This window comes from Peromyscus leucopus, chromosome 1 (assembly GCF_004664715.2).
Source record: "Peromyscus leucopus breed LL Stock chromosome 1, UCI_PerLeu_2.1, whole genome shotgun sequence".
NCBI lineage: Eukaryota > Metazoa > Chordata > Mammalia > Rodentia > Cricetidae > Peromyscus > Peromyscus leucopus.
Window position 1 is genome coordinate 133165823 of NC_051063.1, and position 24635 is coordinate 133190457.

The 24635-nt window shown below is 37.6% G+C and overlaps 1 protein-coding gene across 26 annotated transcripts in view; it reads right to left on the reverse strand.

The window, feature by feature from the left end:
- Positions 1-24635, reverse strand: part of LOC114684184 — a 344217-nt gene that overhangs the window by 140897 nt on the left and 178685 nt on the right. For 19 of the 26 annotated variants that reach the window (XR_005089835.1, XR_005089837.1, XR_005089824.1 and 16 more), the window contains 3 exons: positions 19172-19246; positions 11526-11600; positions 7814-7858 (listed from right to left, as the gene is read on the reverse strand). Coding sequence is in view for 22 of the 26 variants with exons in the window: in XM_037198375.1 (XP_037054270.1) it covers positions 7814-7858; positions 11526-11600; positions 19172-19246 (195 nt within the window). In the remaining 4 variants the exon portion in view is untranslated. Of the gene's footprint in view, positions 1-137; positions 193-4158; positions 4180-7813; positions 7890-11525; positions 11601-15405; positions 15482-19171; positions 19247-24635 lie in introns of those variants that run through there. The other 7 variants (XM_037198362.1, XM_037198397.1, XM_037198393.1 and 4 more) reach the window with 7 other exon arrangements.

Below are 24635 nucleotides of genomic sequence, written 5' to 3' on the forward strand. Positions count from 1 at the left end.
AGCTCCCAATTTTTTCACTTTTATAAGCACTCCTTGCTTCTGATTGAAGGACAATATGCATTCAAATTCATCTTAGAATAAGAACCAATAAGGACAGTGAACTCAATTCCAGCAATGGAGGCAAATCCTGAGGTTACCTTCGAGATGAACATGGGAGCTGCTGAATCATTCTTGTCTTCCATCTGAATACATGTAGCAGCACAAGCAGTGACTGAAAGTGGATGAGAGGGGAAAGAATGTACTTGATCCTGAGTTCTCATTCCAATTTTTAAAAGGAAAAAAACTGTGGCAAGTAGGGTGAGATCATTTATCCCTTGCTGGTGTCAATGAAAGCCTCTATTTCTGCCTAGATATGGACGATTGTGATTCTCTGTTGCCAGGTTCTGCTTGCTGCTGCCAGTTTCTGATATGACAAGGTAGCTTCCCCAAGAGAAATGATTAAATGCTTGAAATTAAGTTGTGACATGATATATATATATATATATATATATATATATATATATATATATATATAATATATATCCACACACACAAATATATATATATATATATATATATATATATATACACACACATTGTTTGTGTATGTGTGTGTATGTAAATAGTGCCTGAAATGGGATGTTTGCATTGTTAATAGAGATGTGACTTTGAAGACCTGCTCAGAATATTCCTAATTTCCATATCATAGCTTGCAGTGTCATATTGATTAAGCCATAATCTGATGTATTCCTTTTAGAAAGATATATTCATGATACATATATACCTTCAGCAAATGCACATTTTTCTGCTTCATTTGTTGTGTGGTTCCACACATGTCTGCATGCATTTGGCATTAATTTTGGTTCCACAGTGCCAATCCATACTCATAAAATTTCCTGTTCAGGATTAATGTGTGATTATTCATATTTTGAACAAATTCACAACATTATCATCACAGATATAGTCTGCAAATGCTCCTCCATCATTTGAACATGTACTTACTCTATTTTTTCTTATCTGTGTTCATGTAAAGTACCTGAGTACACATGAATATGAGCACAAATATTAGCCCATTGGCAGCATCTCAGAGCCAGAATAGTTGAGAAAATCTATCTTTCCACTTTTGTCAGCTTATTAAATAATATAAGACAATCATACATTTTTCACTTCACCATTCTTCCACAGGATACATTAGAATGTTCCCTGGTTTTCATAGTGAAAGAATTATGCATCAACATGCAGTTGATGCAATAGCAAGAATAGAGTTATGCTTAAATAGCCAGCACATTTTAGTGGCATGCAGAGGTGCACACCAATGTCAGACAGATATAGAGTTTCCTCCAGGTATGAATGGTGATATATTGTGTACCCTAAATAATGTGTGTGAATATCACAGCAGAGAACACACCAATAGATTAAACATAGTGGTGCCATACACCTGAAATCGTATCAGTGGGGAAGCCGTGATCTGTTTGTATCTGACAGCCTTCAAAGCTACAACGGACTACATGGGAGAGACTCAGTCTGGGAGAGAAACAAGACAGGCATTGTTGGAATATACCTTTAATTCAAATGCTTGGTAGTCATTTGCCTTAACACCTACAGTTGAGATCTCACACATTTAATCACAGTAATTGAAAGGTGCATATGCCATTAATCCCAGCACTAGAAAAGAAGTGATGGCTGGGCAGACAAAGGTGTATAAGGCCTTAAGATAGAGGAACTAGAGGCTTTTTACCTGGATAGCTTTAATCTAAGGACTCAGAGACATTCATTCAGAGGATTAATGGAGTTGGAAAAATGAGACATGGCAATGGATTGTTCCTTTGTTTCTCCCATCTGTCATAATTTACCCCAATATTAGCTTCTGGTTTTTTTTTGTTTGTTTGTTTTTATTTAAAATCCATCTACTATTTGTACAACAGTTATGGCATTTGCCAAATATTTTAAGAAACCGTCCATTAAAACTGAGGGATTTTACTTTAACTATCCACTACCTAAGTCTTGTCTCCAAGAATTGGAAAGTGATGCAAAATGTCATATTTTGATTTGTATATTCTAATAATTCTTCCAAGATCTCGATAATTTTGAACAGTTCGCTTGCTGATATACCCATCTACATTGTTGAGTAGACTATATTCAGGAAAACATAAAGTACCTTGATGGATATTCCTCAGAAAACACACACATATTGTGATTATGCAACCAATACTCCATGAATTTTCTTTCTATGACTCTATCCTTTTTTCCATCACTTCCAAACTCGGTTGCCTGCTTCCTAGATAAAAACATAGTATCTCCACACTTCTTTTGTAATCCCTCATACATGCATCAAGAGCTACACTGAGGAATTTCCTGCACTTCAAAATATCGGAATACTGAAAAGTTATGTCTCTCTTCTTCTTTTTAAAACTAACGTCATTATAACACTTCTTGGCATGATGAAGCTTCTATTTACTGATTACTAAGCCATTAATACAGCAATTATTTCCACTCATATCCTACTGGTTCTGTGATTAGAATATTGTATCGAAAAGAACTATAAAAATGTCAGTAAAATTGATAAATTTACCACCATCTCCACTTGTTAGGAACAAGTATAGATGCCTCAAAACACTTAGTAATGAAGCCCATGGTCTAATCACCTCTTATTCAACCTTGCTGGAAAAGTAAGGTCAGGTCTCATGAGCAAAACCCTGTGGGCTCCAATGTATGTACCCTTTCAATGTTGCCATCAAATGTCTCTAATCATAGATGTTCAATCATCCACTATTTGTGAAATAATGCAAGAATGTGCAGGAGGGTTCTTTCTATATGCCTGTCAGGCTTGGCTGTACTGTGTGTAATGTTACTTGACTTCATCTCTCCCACCCAGAAAGCATCAATAGTCTATGTCAATGAGAAGGCAGAAAAAATCTAACAGATTCAGATGTGGTAGATGAATCTGTGGGAACAGTGCTATCTAGTGTCCAATGTATTATAAGACATAGGAATTCAGAAACTGAGGTTACAGAGTCAAGATCTGCACAGTTACTAAAAAAAAAATCATAACAAAGAACAAAGAAACTGGTGTGTGAATAACTTAGAAGGGAAATATATAATACCATCCTCTCGGCACCAGTAAATAATTGATTTCCAAAGAAAGATCAAGCCTGGCTTCATGACAAAAAGAGGAATAGGATGACTAGGAAAGAAGAACAAAAGAACTACAGCTTGTATTTGCCAAAATACAAGGAGAATGAAAATAAAGCTTGGAAAGATGAATCTGTGAATATAAATGACAAAAGGATGATAACATCTTAATATCCTGCACTATAATTTCTTGTGATCAAAGGTAGGGTCTCCACAGCAAATGTCACTGTGTGATATATTCATAGACTCTAAGGTTTCTTGTGAACACTGACATTGCCAAAATACAAGGAGAATGCAAATCAAGCTTGCAACATTGAATCTGTGAGTATAAATGACAACAGAATGATAACAGTTTAATATCCTGCAATACATTACATTGTGAACGTCTGCATTTTGTGACAGGTAGGGTCTCAGCAGCAAATTTCACTGCATGATATATTCATAGACTCTAAGGTTTCCTGTGAACAATGACAATGCCAGAGTAGTTCCCACTGTCTCCTCCCAGGGTGAAGAAAGGAGCCTGACTCCACTAGCATCTGTCATATACTAATGTCTGCAATGGACTACCGAGCTAACTGATGATACAGCATTTCAAATCTGACACAGCAATATCAAATTTTAACAGAGAAGAAGTTGCTTCAAAAGCAGGATGCTACTTCCTGCAGAGGAGACAGAGCAGGTGACTAGGACTTATAAGGCTGGGAATGAAACAATCCCTGCCTCTGCTGAGATTTCCACAGGCTCTGACTCCTCTACATGTCAGGAGCAGTCTGCCTTATCCATCCAATGTATAGTCGGGCTTTAGCCACACCCAGGACCCACTGTGTCCTGGAATATGGCCAGAGCCTGACTGGTAAGAGCTCGCAATGCTGTCTCTTTTATAAGCACTCCTTGCTTCTGATTGAAGGACAGGGTGCATTCAAATTCATCAGAGAATAAGAACCAATAAGGACAGTGATCTCAGTTGTAGCAATGGAGGCAAATTCTGAGGTTACCTTGGAGATGAACACAGGAGCTGCTGACTCATTTTTGTCTCCCTAAATACATGTAGCAGCAGAAGCAGCGAAACTGAAAGAGGATGAGCAGGAAAGAATGTAATTGATCCTGATTCCTCACTCTAATTATCAAAAAGAAAAATACAACCAGTGTCATGTAGGGTATGATTATTTATCCCTCTGCTGGTGTCCACATCCTGCCTATCTACATGAAAGCCTCCGTTTATGCCTAGATATGGACGATTGTGATTTTCTGCTGCCAGTTGCTTCTTGCTGCTGACAGTTTCCGATATGACATGTTAGCTTCCCCAACAGAAATGATTAAATGCTTGAAATTATATATATATATATATACACATACACACACACACACACACATTTGTGGGGGCGTGCAGGTGTGGGTGTGTGTGCATAGTGCCTGAAATTAGATGTTTGTATTGGAAATAGAGACGTGACTTTGAAGACCTGCTCTGAACAGTCCTAAATTGCATATTGCATCTTATAATGTCATGTTGATTAAGCAATAATCTGATGTATTCCTTTTAGAAAGACATATTCATTATACATATATGCCTACAGCAATTGTATATTTGTCTTTTTGATTTTTGCTGTGGTTCCACATGTCTGCATACATTTGGCATTAATTTGGTTTCACAGTGTGAGTTCACATTCATGCAATTCCTTTTCAGATTTAACGTGTAACTATTGAAATTTTGATCAAATTCACTGCATTCCCTTCACTAGATTCCCTCTAGTGTGCAATCACTACTCCATCCTTTGATCATGCACTTGCACTATTTTCGGTTATCTGTGTTCATGCAAAGCACCTGAGTATGCATGGGTATGAGAACAACTAGCCCATGGGCAGAATACCAGGACTAGAATACATGAGAAAATCTATCATTCAAACTTGTCAGCTTACTAAAAAATTTAAGCCACTCATACATTTTTCACTTCACCATTTTTCCACGGGATACACTAGATATCCCCTGGGTTTTAGAGTGAAATAATTATGCATGCATATGCAGCTGATACAATTTCAAGAGTACAGGAATTAAGCCATCACATTTTAGTGGCATGCAGAGGTGCACACCAAAGTCAGATTGACATAGAATTTCTCCCAGGTATATGTGGTGATATATTGTGTACCCTAAAGAATGTGCTTGAAGATCAGAACACAGAACAAGCCACTAGATTCAAGGTAGATGTCAGGAAGTAGTGGCACACACCGTAAATCCTATCACTTGAGAAGCAGAGATCTGTGTGTATCTCAGAGCCTCCAAATTTACCCTGAACTACATGGAACTGATTCGGTCTAAGGGAGAAGCGAAGCCAGGCATTATTGGAATACACCTTTAATTCTAGTGCTTGGTGGTCATTTTCCTTTAACACCTGCACTTGAGATCTCACAACTTTAATCCCAGGATTTTGAAGCACATATGCCATTAATACCAGCACTAGGAAAGAAGTGATGGCTGGGCACACATAGGTATATAAGACCCGAGGACAGGGGAACTAGAGGCTTTTCACCTGGATAGCTTTTGGCTAAGGACTCAGAGACATTCGTTCAGAGGATTCATGGATTTGGCAAAGTGAGACTTGGCAGTGTCTTGTTCTTTTGATTTACTCCAATATCAGCTTCCAATTTTTCATTTTTAATTAAAACCCCATCTATTATTTGTACACAGTTATGAAATTCTTAGTATATGTTAAGCAAACTGTCCAGTAAAACTCAGGTATTTTACTCTCACTATCCACTCACTATGCCTTTGTACTAGAATTCGATGGTAATACAAAATGCCATATTTTAATTTGTATATTGTAATAATATTTCTAAGCTCTTCATAATTCTGAACAGTTAGCTTGATGATATATCCATCTACATTGGGGTGTAGACTATATTGAGGAAAATATAGAATACTTTGATGGATATTCCTCAGAAAATACACACATGTTGTGATTATGCAAGTAATAACTTCATAAATTTCCTATCTCTGATGCTAACCTATTTTCCACCACTTTCAAACGTGGTTGTCTGCTTCCTAGATAAAAACATAGTATCTCCACACTTCTTTTGTAATCCCTCACACATGGACTGAGCTACACTGAGGAATGTCCTGCATTTCAAAATATAAGAATACTGACATGGTATGTTCTCTCTGCTTCTTTTGAAAATCATGTCATTATAACACTTCTTTGCATGATGAAGCTTCTATTGACTGATTACTAAGCCATTAATACAGCTATAATTTCTTCTCAAATCCCTAGGCACCATTAATTAAAGCTGCAGCTTACAGAACTATAAAAATGTCAGTAAAATTGATAAATTTACCACCATCTCCAATTGTTAGAAACAAGTGTAAATGCTACAAAACACTTAGTAATCACCACATGGTCTAATCAACTCTTATGCAGCCTTGCTGGTAAGCAAGCTCAGATCTCACTAGCAAAACCCTGTGGACTCCCATGTATGTAACCTTTTGAAGTTGGCATCAAATGTCTCTAATCATAGATGTTCCATCATGCACAAGAATGTGCAGGAGGGTTCATTCTATATGCCTGTCAGGCTTGGCTGTACTGTGTGTGATGTTACTTGACTTCATCTCTCTCACCCAGAAAGCATCAATAGTCTATATCAAAGAGAAGATAGAAAAAAATCTAACAGATTTTGAGGTGGAAACAGTGAATGAATCTGTGGGAATAGTGCTATCTAGTGTCCAATGTATGATAAGACATAGGAATTCAAAGGCTGAGGTTACAGGGACAAGATCTGCACAGTTACACACACACACACACACACACACAAAAAAAAAAAATCATAATCAAGAACAAAGTCATCTGGTGTGTGAATAACTTAAAAGGGAAATATGTAATACCATTCTCTCGGCACCAGTAAATAATTGATTTACAACAAAATTCAGGCCTGGTTGATGACATAAAGAGGAACAGGATTTCTAAGACAGAAGAACAAAGGAACTACAGCTTGTATATGCCAAAATACAAGGAGAATGCAAATCAAGCTTGCAACATTGAATCTGTGAGTATAAATGACAACAGAATGATAACAGTTTAATATTCTGCAATACATTATATTGTGAACGTCTGCACTTTGTGACAGGTAGGGACTCAGCAGCAAATTTCAATGCATGATATATTCATAGACTCTAAGGTTTCTTATGAACACTGACAATGCCAGAGTAGTTCCCAATGTATCCTCCCAGGGTGAAGGAGCCTGACTCCACTAGCATCTGTAATATACTAAGGTCTGCAATTGACTACCGAGTTAACAGATGATACAGCATTTCAAATCTGACACAGCAATATCAAATCTTAACAGAGAAGCAGTTGCTTCAGAAGCAGGATGCTACCTCCTGCACAGGAGACAGAGCAGGTGACTAGGAGTTATAATCCTGGGAATCAAACAATCCCTGCCTTTGCTGGGATTCCCACAGGCTCTGACTCCTGTACATGTCAGGAGCAGTCTGCCTTGCCTATCCAATGTATAGTCGGGCTTTAGTCATACCCAGGACCCACTGTGTCCTGGAATATGGCCAGAGCCTGACTGGTAAGAGCTCGCAATGCTGTCGCTTTTATAAGCACTCCTTGCTTCTGATTGAAGGACAGTGTGCATTCAAATTCATCATAGAATAAGAACCAATAAGGAGAGTGATCTCAATTTCAGCAATGGAGGCAAATCCTGAAGTTACCTTGGAGATGAACACAGGAACTGCTGACTCATTCTTGTCTCCCACCTGCATATGGGTAGCAGCAGAAAAAGAGAAACTGAAATTGGATGAGAGGAAACGAAGGTAATTGATCCTGGGTTCTCACTCCAATTATCCAAAGGAAAAAAACAACCTCTGGCATGTCAGGGGTGATCAATTTTCCCTCTGCTGGTGTCTACATCCTGCCTATCTACATGAAAGCCTCCTTTTCAGTTTTGAGATAGATGATTGTGATTCTCTGCTGCCAGTTGCTGCTTGCTGCTGACAGTTTCAGATATCACATGTCAGCTTCCCCAACAGAAATGATTAAATGTTTGAAGTTCAGTTGTGACATGAGCAACGTGTGTGTGTGTGTGTGTGTGTGTGTGTGTGTGTGTGTGTGTGTGGTGCGTGAAAGGGATGCTTGTATTGTAAATAGGGAATTGACCTGGAAGACCTGCTCTGAACATACCTAAATTGCATATCGTATCTTACACTGTCATGTTGATTATGCAATAATCTAATATATTCCTATTAGAAAGACATATTCATGATACATATATACCTTCAGCAATTGCAATTTTGTCTGTTTCATTTTTGGTGTGGATCCACACATGTCTGCATGCATTTGGCATTAATTTGATTTCACAATGCCAGTTCATATTCATGCAATTCCTTTTCAGAATTAACGTGTAACTATTAAAATTTTGAACAAATTCACTGCATTCCCTTTACTAGATTCCCTCTAGTCTGCAATCACTACTCCCTACTTTGATCATGTACTTGCTCTATTTTTGGTTATCCGTGTTCATGTAAAGCACCTGAGTATGCATGGGTGTGAGACCTAATACTAGCCCATGGGCAGAATACCAGGGCTAGAATACATGAGAAAATCTATCTTTCCACTTTTGTCAGCTTACTAAAAAATATAAGCCACTCATACATTTTTCAATTCACCATTCTTCCACAGGATACATTATAATGTTCCTTGAGTTTTAGAGTGAAAGTATTATGCATGCATATGCAGCTGATACAGTTTCAAGAGTACAGGAATGCCTAAATAGCCATCACATTTTAGTGGCACACAGAGGTGCACACCAATGTCAGAAAGATATAGTGTTTCTCTCTGGTATGTATCGTAATATATTGTGTACCATAAGTAATGTGCCTGAAGATCAGAGCACAGAAAAAGCCAGTAGATTAAACACAGAGGCCAAGAAGTTGTGGCAGACACCTAAAATCCTTTCACTCAGGATGCAGAGATTTGTTTGTATCTCAACGCCTTCAAAGCTAACATGGACTATATGGGATTGACTCAGTCTAATAGAGATACAAAGCCAGCCATTACTGGAATTTGCCTTTAATACCTGCACTTGAGATCTAACACCTTTAATCCCTGTATTTGGAAAGCACATATGCCATTAAACCAGGCACTGGGAATGAAGTGATGGCTGGGCAGACCTAGGTATATAAGGCCTGAGGAGACAGGAACTAGAGGCTTTTCACCTGGATATCTTTGGGCTAAGGACTCAGAGACATTCATTCAGAGGATTCATGGAGTTGGCAGAGTGAGACATGCCAGTGTCTTGTTCTTTTGATTCTCCCATATATCAGAATTTACCCTCAATATCAGCTTCCGAGTTTTTTATTTTTAATTAAAAAGTCCATCTACTATTTGTACACAGTTATGAAATTCCCAGAATATGTTAAGCAAACTCTCCAGTAAAACTCAGGTATTTTACTCTCACTATCCACTCACTATGCCTTTGTCCTAGAATTGGATACTAATACAAAATGCCATATTTTCATTTGTATATTGTAATAATATTTCCAAGTTCTTCATAATTCTAAACAGTTAGCTTGCTGCTATAACCATCTACATTCTGGGGTAGACTATACTCAGGAAAACATAAATAACTTGAGGAATATTACTCAGAAAACACACACATGTTGTGATTATGCAACCATTAACTCCATGAATTTCCTATCTCTGACGCTATCCTTTTTTTCCACCACTATAAAACTTGGTTGTCTGCTTCCTAGATATCTCAGTATCTCCACACCTCTTTTGCAATCCCTCATACATGGATCAAGAGCTACACTGAGGAATGTCCTGCGCTTAAAAATATCAGAATACTGAAAAGTTATGTTCTCCCTTCTTCTTTTTAAAACTGACATCATTATAACAATTCTTGGCACAATGAGGCTTCTATGGACTGCTTACTAAGCCATTAATACAGCTATTATTTCTACTCATACCCCCCTAGCTCTGTTAATTTCAAACTGCAGCTAACAGCACTATAAAAAATGTCAGTAAAATTGATAAATTTACCACCATCTCCAATTGTCAAAAACAAGTGTTGATGCCTAAATACACTTAGTAATCAGGCCCATGGTTTAACACTTCTTATGCAGCCTTCCAGGTAAAGCAAGCTCAGATAACACTAGCAAAACTCTGTGGGCTCCCATGTATGTACCTGTTGGATCTGGCATCAAATGTCTCTAACCAGAGATTTTCCATCAGGGACTGGTTGGGATATAAAGCAAGGATATGCAGTTGGGTTCTCTCTATATGCCTGGCAGCTTTGGTGTACTATTAGTGATGTTACTTGACTTCATCTCTCACACCCAGAAAGCATCAATATTCTATGTTGAAAAGAAGGCAGAAAAAATCTAACAGATTCTGAGGTGGTAGATGAATCCTTAGGAACAGTGTTATCTAGCCTCCAATGTAATATCAGACAGAGGAGTTCATGGGCTGGGGTTACAGAGACAAGATCTGCACACTTAACACAACAAACAAAGAAAAGTAAACAAACAAACAAATTATAACCAAGAAACAAGAAATCGGGAGTATGAATTATTTAAAAGGTAAATATATAATACCACCCACTCAGCACCAGTAAATAATTGATTTGTAACAAATCTCAGGTCTGGCCTGATGACATAAGGAGGAATGGGCTGAGTAGGAAAAAGTACAAAAGAGCTAGGGCTTCTATACACCAAAATACAAGGGGAAAATGATACAAGCTTGGAGAGTTTAATCTGTTATGATAAATTGAAATAGGGTGATCAAAACTTATTTTCTTGTATTACATTTAATTGTGAAAGCATGCCTTGTATGATAGGATTTCTCTAACAAATATCACTGAGTATTATATACCTAAACTCTAGGGGTTCGTAGTGAACACTCACTATGCTCTAATAATTCCCACAGTACCTTCCCAGGTAGAAGAAAGGAACCTGACCCTGCCAGTATCTCTCATATACTAATGACTGCAATGGACTACCTTCCTAACAGATGATACAGCATTTCAAGTCTACACAGCAATATCAAATCTTAACAGAGAAGCAGTTGCATCAGAAGCATGATACTACTTCTTGCACAGGAGACAGAGCAGGTAATTAGGAGTTATAATGCAGAGAATCAAAAAGTCCCTGTCGTTTCTGATTTCTACAGGCTCTGACTCCTGTACATGTCAGGAGCAGTCTGCCTTGCCTGTCCAATGTATAGTCGGGCTTTAGTCATACCCAGGATCCACTGTGTCCTGGAATATGGCTAAAGCCTGACTGGTAAGAGCTTGCAATGCTGTCGCTTTTATAAGCACTCCTTGCTTCTGATTGAAGGACAGTGTGCATTCAAATTCATCGGAGAAAAAGAACCAATAAGGAGAGTGATCTCAATTTCAGCAATGGAGGCAAATCCTGAGGTTACCTTGGAGATGAACACAGGAGCTGCTGACTCATTCTTGTCTCACTCTGAATACATGTAACAGCAGAAGCAGCGAAACTGAAAGTGGATGAGAGGGAAAGAACGTAATTAATCCTGATTCCTCACTCCAATTATCAATAGTTAAAAAAAACCTGAGGCAAATAGTGGATGATGATTTATCCCTCTGCTTATGTGTACATCCTGCCAATCTACATGAAAGCCTCCGTTTCTGCCTAGAGATGGATGATTTTGATTACCTGCTGCCAGTTGCTGCTTGCTGCTGCCAGTTTCTGACATGAAATATTAGCTTCCCCAAGAGAAATGATTAAATGCTTGAAATTCAGTTGTTACAAGAACAGTGTATATATATATATATATATATATATATATATATATGTGTGTGTGTGTGTGTGTGTGTGTGTGTGTGTGTGTGTGTGTGTGGTTTTACATGAATGCCTGAATTGGAATGCTTGTATTGAAATTAGAAAGGTGTCCATGAAGCACTGCCCTGAAAACCCCAATTTGCATATCATAGTTTAAAGTGTCATGTTGATTAAGCCATAATCTGATATATTCCTTTCAGAAAGAAATACTCAGGATGCATATATACCTTCAGCAATTCCACATTTCTCTGTTTGATTTTTGGTGTGGATCCACACATGTCTTCATGCATTCTGCATTAATTTTGTTTTCACAGTTGCAATTCATACTCATACAATTTCCTGTTCAGTATTAATGTGTGATTATTGAAATTTTTGAACAAATTCACTACATTCCCATCATTATAATTAGTCCGCAAAGACTACTCCATCTTTTGATAATGTACTTGCTCTACTTTTGTTATCTTTTCATGTAAATCACATGAGTATGAATGGGTATGAGACCAACTCTAGCCCATGGGCAGTATCTTAGGGCTAGAATACTTGAGAAAAATTTTTTCCACTTTTGTCAGCTTACTAAATATTATAAGCCACTCATACATCTATCACTCCACCATTCTTCCATGGGATATATTAGAATATTCCTTGGTTTTCATAGTGAAAGAATTATGTATGCACATGCAGCTGATACAATTTCAAGAGTAGAGATATGCTTAAATAGCCATCATATTTTAGTGGCATGGTGAGGTGCACATCAATGTGAGATGAACATAATGTGAATCCCAGGTTTGTATGGTGATATAGTGTGTACCATAGATAATGTGCCTGAAGAACAGAGCAGAGATCAAGCCTCTAGATTAAACATAGAGGACAGGAAGTGGTAGGACACACCTGTAAACCTTTTACTGGGGAATCAGAGATCTCTTGGTATCCCACAGCCTTCAAAGCTACCCTGAACTACATAGGATTGACTCAGTCTAGGAGAGAAACAAAGACAGGCATTGTTGGAATACACCTTTAATTCTTATACTCCGTAGTCATTTGCCTTTAACTCTTGTACTTGAGATCTCACACCTTTAATCCCAGTATTTGTGAAGCATTTATGCCATTAACTGAAGCACTAGGAAAGAAGTGATGTCTGGGCAGACAAAGGTGTATAAGACCTGAAGAGACAGGAACTAGAGGCTATTTGCTTGGATAGCTTTTGCCTAGGGAATCAGAAACATTCCTTCAGAAGATCCATGGAGATGGCAAAGATAGATATGGAAGTGGCTTATTCCTTTGTTTCTCCTTTATATCAGAATTTACCCCAATATCAGCTTCCATTTTTTAATTAAAAAGACCATCTACTATTTATACAACAGTGATGGAATGTGCCGAATATGTTAAGCAGCCTGTCCATTAAAATTCAGGTATTTTACTGTAACTATCCACTCACTATGGCTTGTGTCCTAGAATTGGATGGTAATGCAAAATGTCATATATTCATTTGTATATTCTAGTATATTCTAATAATATTTCCAAGGTCTTCATAAGTCAGAGCAGTTAGCTTGCTAATATATCCATCTACATAGTGATATAGAGTATAAACAGAAAAAATAAAGTAACTTGAGGGATAGTCCTCTGCGAACACACAGATGATGTGACTATACAACCCATAACTCTATAAATTTCCTATCCACGATGATATCCCTTGTCTCCCAAAACTTGCAAACTTGGTTGTTTGACTCCTGGATGAAAACATTAGAATCAACCCAGTATCTCCACAGTTTTTTTTTTTTTTTTTTTTTTTTTTTTTTTTTTTTTTTTTTTTGTAATCCCCCATGCATGAAACAAGAGCTACACTGAGGAATGTCCTGCAATTCAAAACATGGTAATATTGAAAAGTTATATTCTCTCCTTCTTCTTCTTCTTCTTCTTCTTCTTCTTCTTCTTCTTCTTCTTCTTCTTCTTCTTCTTCTTCTTCTTCTTCTTCTCTTTCTCTGTTCTCTTCAAAATAAAGTCTATTCATAATTCTCATAACTATTATACTTTTATTGACTGCTTACTATGCATTAATATACCTATTATTTTTACTCACCCCCCCCCACGGCTCTGTTAATTTGCAAACTGCAAATAACAGCACTATAAAAAATTTCGGTCAAATGGATAATTCTACCACCATCTCCAATTGATAAAAACAAGTGTAGACACTACAAAACACCTAGTAACCTGGCCCATGGTCTAATCATGTCTTCTGTGGCCTTGCTGGTAAAACAAGCTAAGATCTCCCTAGCAAAACTCTGTGGGATCCCATATATGTACCTATTGGAACTGGGCATCAAATGTCACTAATCAGAGGTGTTCCATCATGCACTATTTGGGAAATAATGCAAGAAAGTACATGTAGGGTCTTTCTGAATGCTTGGCAGTCTTGGGTGTACTATTTGTGATACTACGTGACTTCATCTCTCCAACACACAAAGCATTAAAAGTCTATGTAAAAAGAAGGCAGAAAAAAGCTAACAGATTCAGTGGTGGTAGATTAATCCATAAGAATGGTGTTACCTAGCCTCCAACATACTATCAGGAATAGGAAATCAGAGACTGAGGTTACAGAGACAAGATTTGCACAGTTAAAAAAAAAATCAAAAAACCATAACCAAGAACAAGGAAACCTGGTGTGTGAATTGCTTTCAAGGTAAATATGTAATACCATCCTCTCTACACCAGTAAATAATCTAATTCCAGCAAAGCACAGGCCTGGCCTGATGACATAAAGAGGAATGGACTGACTAGGAAAGAAGAACAGAAGACCTACAGGTTATAAAGACAAAAATACAAGGGGAAAGGAAATCAAGCTTGGAAAGTTGATTCTGTGAGTATAAATGACAACAGGATGATAACATCTTAATTTACTGCACTACATTTTATTGTGAATGCATGCCTTGTGTGACAGGTAGGGTCTCAACAGCAAATGTCACTGCCTGATATATTCATAGACACTAAGGTTTGCTTGTAAACACTGACAATGCCATATCAGTTCCCACAGTATCCTCCAACAGAATCTGTCATATACTAAGGTCTGAAGTAGATTACATTCCTAACATATGATACAGCATTTTAAGTCTGACAAAGTAATATCTATCTTAGAAGAGAAGGAGTTGATTCAGAAGCAGGATGCTACCTCCTGCACAGGAGACAGAAAAGGTGAATAGGACTTATACTGCTGGGAATCAAACAGTTCCTGCCCTTGCTGATTCCCACAGGCTCTGACTCCTGTACATGTCAGGAGCAGTCTGCCTTGCCTATCCAATGTATAGTCAGGCTTTAGCCACACCCAGGACCCACTGTGTCCTGGAATCTGGCCAGAGCCTGACTGGTAAGAGCTTGCAATGCTGTCTCTTTTATAAGCACTCCTTGCTTCTGATTGAAGGATGGTGTGCATTCAAAATCATTGTAGAATAAGAACCAATAAGGACAGTGATCTCAATTCCAGCAATGGAGGCAAATCCTGAGCTTACCTTGGAGATGAACACAGGAGCTGCTGCCTCATTCTTGTCTCCTACCTGCATATGGGTAGCAGCAGAAACAGCGAAACTGAAAGTGGATGAGAGGGAAAGAAGGTAATTGATCCTGGGTTCTCACTCCAATTATCAAAAGGAAATAAACAGCCTGTGGCTTGTACGAGGTGATGATTTATCCCTCTGCTTGTATCTACATCCTGCCTATCTACACAAATGCCTCCTTTTCTGCCTAGAGATGGACGATTGTGATTCTCTGATGCCAGTTGCTGCTTGTTGTTGACAGATTCTGATATGACATGTTAGCTTCCCTATCAGAAATGAATAAATGTTTGACATTCAGTTGTTACTTGAGCAATACATATACACATATGTGTGTGTGTGTGTGTGTGTGTGTGTGTGTGTGTGTGTGTGTGTACATAGTGCCTGAATTGGGATGCTTGTATTATAAATAAAGATGTGACTTTGAAGACCTGTTCTGAACATCCCTAATTTGCATATCATATCTTACAGTGTCATGTTGATGAATCAATAGTCTTATGTCTTCCTTTTAAAAACATATATTCATGATACATATATACTTTCAGCAATAACATATTTGTCTGTTTGATTTTTGGTGTGGTTCCACACATGTCTGCATGCATTTGGCATTAATTTTGTTTTCACAGTGCCAATTCCTACTCATAAAATTTCCTGTTCAGTATTAATGTGAGATTATTGAAATTTTGAACAAATTCACTGCATTCACTTTACTAGATTTAGTTTGCAATCACTACTCCATCCATGGATCATGAACTTGCTCTATTTTTTGTTATCTGTGTTCATGTAAAGCACCTGAGTATGCATGGGTATCAGACCAACTACTAGCCCATGGGCAGCATCTCAGGGCTAGAATACTTGAGGAAAAAAAAACTTTTCAATTTTGCCAGGTTACAAAATAATATAAGTCACTCATAAATTTTTCACTTACCATTCTTCCAAGGATACATTAGAATGTTCCCTTGGTTTCATAATGAATGAATTATGCATGCATATGCAGCTGACACAATTTCAAGAGTAGAGGTATGCTTAAATAGCCATCACATTTTAGTGGCATGCAGAGGTGCACACCAATGTCAGACAGACATAGTGTTTCTCCCAGGTATGTGTGGTGATATATTGTGTACCCTAAATAATGTGCCTGAAGATCAGAGACAAGACAAGCCACTAGATTAATCATAGATGCCAGGAAGTGGTGGCATCACCTGATATCCTATCACTGGTGAAGCAGAGATGTGTTTGTATGTCAGCACCTCAATGTTACCCTGGACTACTGGATTGTCCAAATCTAGGAGAGAAACAAAGCCAGGCATTGGTGGAATAAACCTTTAATTCTAATAATTGATAGGCATTTGCCTTTATTACCTGCACTTGAGATCTCACACCTTTAATTCCAGTATTTGGGATGCACATATGCCATTAATCCAGGCACTAGGAAAGAAGTGATGGCCTGGCAGATAAAGGTATATCAGGCGTGATGAGACAGGAACTAGATGCTTTTAGCCTGGATAGCTTTTGGCTAAGAAGCAGAGAAATTCATTCAGAATATTCATGGAGTTGGCAAAGTGAGACATGGCAGTGTCTTGTTCCTTTGTTTCTCCCATCTGTCAGAATTTATGCCTATATGAGTTTCTTTTTTTTTTTTTTTAAATTAAAATGTCCATCTACTCTTTGAACAACAGTTACGGAATTCACCAAATATGTTAAGCAAAAAGTACATTAAAGCTCAGGTATTTTACTGCAACTATCCAGTACCTATGCCTTGTGTCCTAGAATTGGAGAGTAATGCAAAATGTCATATTTTCATTTGCATATTTTAATAATATTTCTGGGTACTTCATAACTCAGAGTAGTTAGCTTGCTGATATATCCATCTACATTGTGTTGTAGACTATAAACAGATAAACATAAAGTAACTTGAGGGATGTTACTCAGAGACCAAACACCTGTTGTGTTTATACAACCAATACCACTATAAATTTTGTGTCTCCGAAACTAACCTTTGTCTTCCTGGACTTTCAAACTTGGTGCTCTGCCTCATGGATAAAAATTTTAGGATCAACCCAGTATCTCCACACTTCTTTTGTAATCCCTCATGCATTGAACAAGAGCTACCCTAAGGAATGTCCTACATTGCAAAATAGCAGAATACTCAAAAGTTATATTCTCCCATATTCTTATTTTTAAAAATCAGGTCCTTTTAACATTTCTTGGCACTATTAAGCTTCTCTTGTTTTTTCATTAAGCCAGTGTTATGGCTATTATTTCTACTCATATCCCCTTGCTTCTGTTAATTTGCAAAAATCAGCTAAGAGCACTATAAAAAATTCTCAGTAAAACTGATAATTTTACCTCCATCTCCAATTGTTAAAAACAAGTGTAGACCCTTCAAAACACTTAGTAACCAGGTACATGGTCTGATCACCTCTTATGCAACATTGCTGGTAAATCAAGCTCAGATCTCACTAGCAAAAATCTGTGGAACCTCGTATATGTACCCATTGGATCTGGGCAGTAAAGGTCTCTAACAAGAGATGTTCCATCATGTACTAGTTGCAAAATAAAGCAAAGATGTGCAGGTCTGGTCTTTCTATACGCCTGGCAGGCTTAGGTGTACTATGTGTGATGTTACTTGACTTCATCTCACCCACCCTTTAAGCATCAATAGTCTTTGAAAATAAGGCAGAAAAAATCAAACAGATTCAGAGGTGGTAGATGAATCTGTAGAATCAGTGTTACATATTCTCCAACATACTATCAGACATAGGAGTTCATAGACTGAGGTTTCAGTGACAAGATCTGCACAATATACAACAAACAAACAAACAAAACATAACCAAGAACAAAGAAATCGGGTGTATGAATAATTTAGAAGGTAACTATGTAATATCATCCTCTCAGCACCAGGAAATAACTGATTTCCAACATAGCTCAGACCTGGCCTGATAACATAAAGAGGAATGGGCTGACTAGGAAAGAAGAACAAAGAACTGCAGCTTGTATATACCAAAATGCAAAGGGAATCCAAACCAAGCTTGGAAAGTTGAATCTGTGATGATAAAAGGCAACAGGATGATAACATCTTAATTTTCTGTACTACATTTTATTGTGAACATATGCATTTTGTGACAGGCAGGGTCTCATCAGCAAACGATAATATGTGATATATTCATAGAATCTAAGGGTTGATTGTGAACACTGGCAATGCCATTTCAGTTCCCACAGTATTCTCCCAGGATGAAGAAAGGAGCCTGACTCCACTGGTATCTGTCATATACTAATGTCTGCAATGGACTACCTTCCTAACAGATGATACAGCATTTCAAATCTGTCACAGCAATATCCAATCTTAAAAGAGAAGTAGCTGCTTCAGAATCCTGATGCTAACATTTCCTGCACGGGAGACAGAGCAGGTGACTAGGAATTACAAGGTTAGGAATCAAACAATTCCTGCCTTTGCTGGTTTCCACAGGCTCTGACTCCTGTACATGTCAGGAGCAGTCTGCCTTGTCTATCCAAGGTACAGTCGGGCTTTAGTCATTTCCAGGACCCACTGTGTCCTGGAATATGGCCAGAGCCTGACTGGTAAGAGCTCGCAATGCTGTCGCTTTTATAAGCACTCCTTGCTTCTGATTGAAGGACAGTGTGCGTTCAAATTCATTGTAGAATAAGAACCAATAAGGACAGTGATCTCAATTCCAGCAATGGAGGCAAATCCTGAGGTTACCTTGGAGATGAACACAGGAGCTGCTGACTCATTCTTGTCTCCCTCTGAATACATGCAGCAGCAGAAGCAGCTAAACTGAAAGTACACGAGAGGGGAAAGAATGTAATTGATCCTGGGTTCTCACTCCAATTATCAAAAGGAAAGAAAAAACAACCTGTGGCAAGTAAGGGGTGATGATTTATCCCTCTGCTTATGTCTACATCCTGCCTATCTACACGAAAGCCTCCGTTTCTGCCTAGAGATGGACGACTATGATTCTCTGCTGCCTGCTGCTGCTTGCTGCTGACAATTTTTATGTGCCATGTCACTTCCAAAACAGAAATGATTAAATGCTTGAAATTGAGTGCTTAAATGAGCAAAATACATGTGTGTGTGTGTGTGAGTGTGTGTGTGTGTATGTGTACATGAGTGCCTGACATGGCATGCTTGTTGTGTAAATAAAGTTGTGGCTTTGAAGCCCTGCATGGAACATCCCTAATTTACATACCATATCCTGCAGTGTCATGTTGATTAAGCAATAATCTGCTGTATTCTTTTAGAAAGAAATTTTCAGGATACATATATACCTTCAGTAATTGTACATTTGTTTGTTTGATGTTTTGTGTAGTTCCACACATGTCTGCATCCATTTGGCATTAATTTTGGTTTCCCAGTGCCCATTCATAGTCATAAAATTTCCTGTTCAGGATTAATGTTTGACCATTGAAATTTTGAACAAATTCACTACATTCCCTTCACTAGAATTAGTCTGCAAATACTAATCCTTTCATTGATCATGTACTTGCTCTATTTTTTGTTATCTGTGTTGATGTAAAGCACCTGAGTATGCATGGGTAGAAGACCTAATGCTAGCCCATGGGCAGCATCTCAGGGCTAGAATACATGGGGAAAATCTATCTTTCTACTTTTTTCAGCTTATTAAATAATATAAGTCACTCATACATTTTTCACTTCACCATTCTTCTACAGGATACATTAGAATGTTCCCTGGGTTTCATAGTGAAAGAATTATGCATCAACATGCATCTGATGCCATTGCAAGTATAGAGGTATGCTTAAATAGCCATCACATTTTAGTGGCATGCAGCAGTGCATACCAATGTCAGATTGACTTAGTGTTTCTCCCAGGTATGTGTGGTGGTAAATTCTGTACCCTAAATAATGTGCCTGAAGATCAGAGGACTTACAAGTCACTAGATTAATCCAAGAGGCTAGGAAGAGATGGCACACTTGTAATCCTATCACTGGGGAGACAAAGATCTGTTTGTTTCTTGGTACCTTCAAAACCACCCTGGACTACTTGTGATTGACCCAATCTAGGAGAGGAACAAAGCCTGGCATTGGTGGAAGATACCTTTAATTCTAATACTTTGGATTCTTTTGTCTTTAATACCTGCACTTGAGATCTAACACCTTTAATCCCAGTATTTGGGAAGCACATATTCCATGAATCCCAGCAGTAGGAAATAAGTGATGGCTGGGCAGAAAAAGATATATATGGCCTGAGGAGACAAGAATAGAAGCTTTTTGCCTGGATAGTTTTGAGCTAAGGACTCAGAGACATTCATTCAGAGGATTCATGGAGTTGGAAAAGTGACACAAGGCAGTGGCTTGTTTTTTTGTTTCTCCCATCTCTCAGAATTTAACCCAACATCAGCTTCTGGGTTTTTTTTTGTTTGTTTGTTTGTTTGTTTTTGTTTTTTCTTTCTTCTCAGCACCCCGTGGAACCTTCTCTAAAATTGACCACAAAGCAAATCTCAACAGATACAAAACAATTGGAATAACCTCCTCGGTTCTATCAGACCACCATGGTTTAAAGTTAGATTTCAACAGCAACAAAAACTACAGAAAACCTACAATCTCATGGAAACTGAATAATTCTCAACTGGATCACCAATGGGTTAAGGAAGAAATAAAGAAAGATATTGAAGACTTCCTAGAGATCAATGAAAATGAATATATCACCGGGCATTGGTGGCACATGCCTTTAATACCAGCACTCTGGAGGCAGAGCCCGGTGGATCTCTGTGAGTTGGAGGCCAGCCTAGGCTACCAAGTGAGGTCAAAGAAAGGCAAAAAGCTAATCAGAGAAACCCTGTCTCGAAAAACCAAAAAAGAAAATGAATATACCATATACACAAACTTATGGGACACTATAAAAGCAGTGCTAAAAGGGAAATACATAGCACTAAACGCCCACATAAATAAGTTGGAGAAATCTCACACTAGTGAGTTAACAGCACACCTGAAAGCTTTAGGACCAGAAGAAGCAAAGTCACCCAGTAAGAATAGATGCCAGGAAATAATCAAATTGAGAGCAGAAGTCAATAAAATAGAAACAAAGAGAACAATACAAAAAATATTGAAACAAAGAGTTGGTTCTTTGAGAAAATCAACAAGATAGACAAGCCCATATCCAGACTAACCAAAAGGCAGACAGAGAGAGCATGCAAATTAACAAAATCAGAAATGAAAAGGGAGACATAACAACTAACACTGAGGAAATCCAGAAAATCACCAGGTCATATTTCAAAAACCTCTACTCCACAAAACTGGAAAATCTAAAAGAAATGAATAATTTTCCATTTTTTTAAATTAAAAATTCCATCTACTATTTGTACAACAGTTTTGGAATTCATCGAATATGTTAAGCAAACTGTCCATTAAAACTCAGGTATTTTACTGTAACTCACTATGCCTTGTGTCCTAGCATTGGATGGTAATGCAAAATGTCATATTTTCACTTGTATATTCTAATAATATTTTCAATTTCTTCATAATTCAGAGCAGTTAGCTTGCTGATATCTCCATCTACATTGTGGTGTAGACTACAAACAGAAAAAATAAAGTAACCTAAGGGATATTCCTCAGAGAACACACACATGTTGTGATTATGCAACCCATAACTCTATAAATTTCCTATCTCTGATGCTATTCTTTTTTCCCACCACTTTAACTTGGTTGTTTGCCTCCTACATAAAAACATAGGATCAACCCAGTATCTCCACACTTCTTTGTAATCCCTCATACATGGATCAAAAGCTACACTGAGTACTGTACTGTACTTCAAAATATCTGAATACTGAACAGTTATATTCTCTCTTCTTCTTTTTAAATATAATGTCCTTTTAACACTTCTTGGCAGTATCAAGCTTCTCCTGACTGCTTACTTAGCCATTAATATAGCTATTATTTCTACTCATACCCCCTGGCTCTGTTAATGTGAAAAATGCAGGTAACAACACTATAAAATCTTGGTAAAATTATTAATTTTACCATCATTTCCAAATGTTAAAATTTACCAACACTTATCCCTTTGAAATATATTAGTGGCTTGGTTACCAAAAACATGTCTAAAGGTTTCTTCTATATTTCTTGAGTAAGAAGGATGTATATCATTCAAAGGAAGACAAATCATGGCCAATATAATACACTGAGATACTGCACATGGTTAGGGAGATCTTGGACCCAGAAGCAGAAACTTTATCTGCAATTCTCTAAAGCTATAAAATTTCTAACTCTTATAATTAACCATATGACAAATGGGAATTTATCTGTAACTTTCAGAAAAATACCATCATTTACACCATCATTAAACTATTCTACAAATGCTCAAACTATTATGAACTTACAATGTTGTGTACAAGCACCAATGAGCAGAATTTTATGTGTGTGTATGTATATATACATATACAAAATATATACATATTCAAACACACACAGAGAACAAGCAAGCCAGCATTCATATACACATACTCATTAGTTTATAAACGTGTAAAACAAATTGAAATTTATTTTGGAAGATATTGTGAAAGCTGCACTTCTTATAGCATGAAAGGAATTGAGAGTCTTCTCAAGGAACAGACCATAATTAGATTTTTGTTTGGTTTGGTTTGGTTTTGCTTAGGTTGTTGGCCAAGTGCTTTCCTATAGCCACCCAGTGGAGCCTCAGAGACCCTTTCCATTCTAGGGTTACACCTCCCAAAATTTTGGTAAAAAACTATTTCTGAAAATCCTTCTTACTTATGTAAACAAAGAACTGAATTCCATGTGTTGCCTAGTGAGAACTTTCTATGAAACCTGATGCACATGAGGGGCAACAAAATTAATCTAGTTACTGGAGGTGGAAAAAACATCTCACTCTCAAGAGAAACATGCCCTAAAAATAAAATTATATGCAGAGTTCAGATACCATTTTGGCACATTTGTCTAAATATTGTGGGAGTAATCAACTCCTTTTGAGGATTAGGAACCATGAGATGGAAGAATTATCTAACACTGTTAACTTGTCCAAGAACCTGAGACTACAATGGTCACAGACTTATGCATACACTATTTCTGGTATTCTGCTAGAAGAATATAGAGATAAACTGATTCCTAATGACATATTGATGTATAGGATGGACCAGCACCCACATTTACATGGGTACTCATGGAAAGTGAGGGTTAAGAGATTTAGATAGAAATGTATATGGAAGAGAGAGAGAGAGAGAGAGAGAGAGAGAGAGAGAGAGAGAGAGAGAAGAGAGAGAGAAACAGAGGGAGAGAGAAAAACAGAGGTTAACCTCAGAAGGGTCTAAACACTTATGCACTATCCCAGCACTTCATTCCAAAGGGTTTTTTTTATCACAATGCCAAGAACTGAGGCAAAAAACCTCCTTGTTCCTACATATAACCAAGTATAGATACTTCAAAACACTTAATAACAAGCCCCACATTCTAATCACCTCTTATGAAGCACTGCTGGTAAAACAAGCTCATATGTCACTAGAAAAATAAATTCTGAAGGCTCCCATTGGATGTGGACATCAAATGTGTCTAATCAGAGGTGTTTCTTCATGCACTACATAAGAAATAAAGCAAGTATGTGCAGGTGAGGTTTTTCTATATGTCTGGCAGGCTTAGTTGTATTACATGTGATAATACTTGACTTCATCTCACCTACCCCAAAAGAATCAATGATCTATGTTTAAAAGAAGACAGAAAAAAAATCTAACAGTTTCAGAGGTGGTAGATGAATCCATAGGAACATGGTATTCAGCCTCGAATTACTAATAGGCATATGAATTCAGAGGCTGAGGTTACAGACACAAGATCTGCACAATCACAAAGAAACAAACAAAAAAGCATAACCAAGAACAAGGAAATCTGGTATGTGAATTACTTTCAAGGTAAATATGTAATACCATCCTCTCTGCACCAGTAAATAATTTATTTCCAACAAAACTCAGGCCTGGCCTAATGACATAAAGAGGAATGGGCTGACTATGAAAGAAGAACAAAAGAACTACAGTTTGTATAGACAAAAATACAAGGGGAAAGGAGATCAAGCTTGGAAAGGTGAATCTGTGAAGATAAATGACAACAGGATGATAACATCTTCATTTCCTGTACTACATTTAATTGTGAAGACGTGACTTATGTGACAGGTAGGATCTCAACAGCAAATGTCATTGCCTGATAT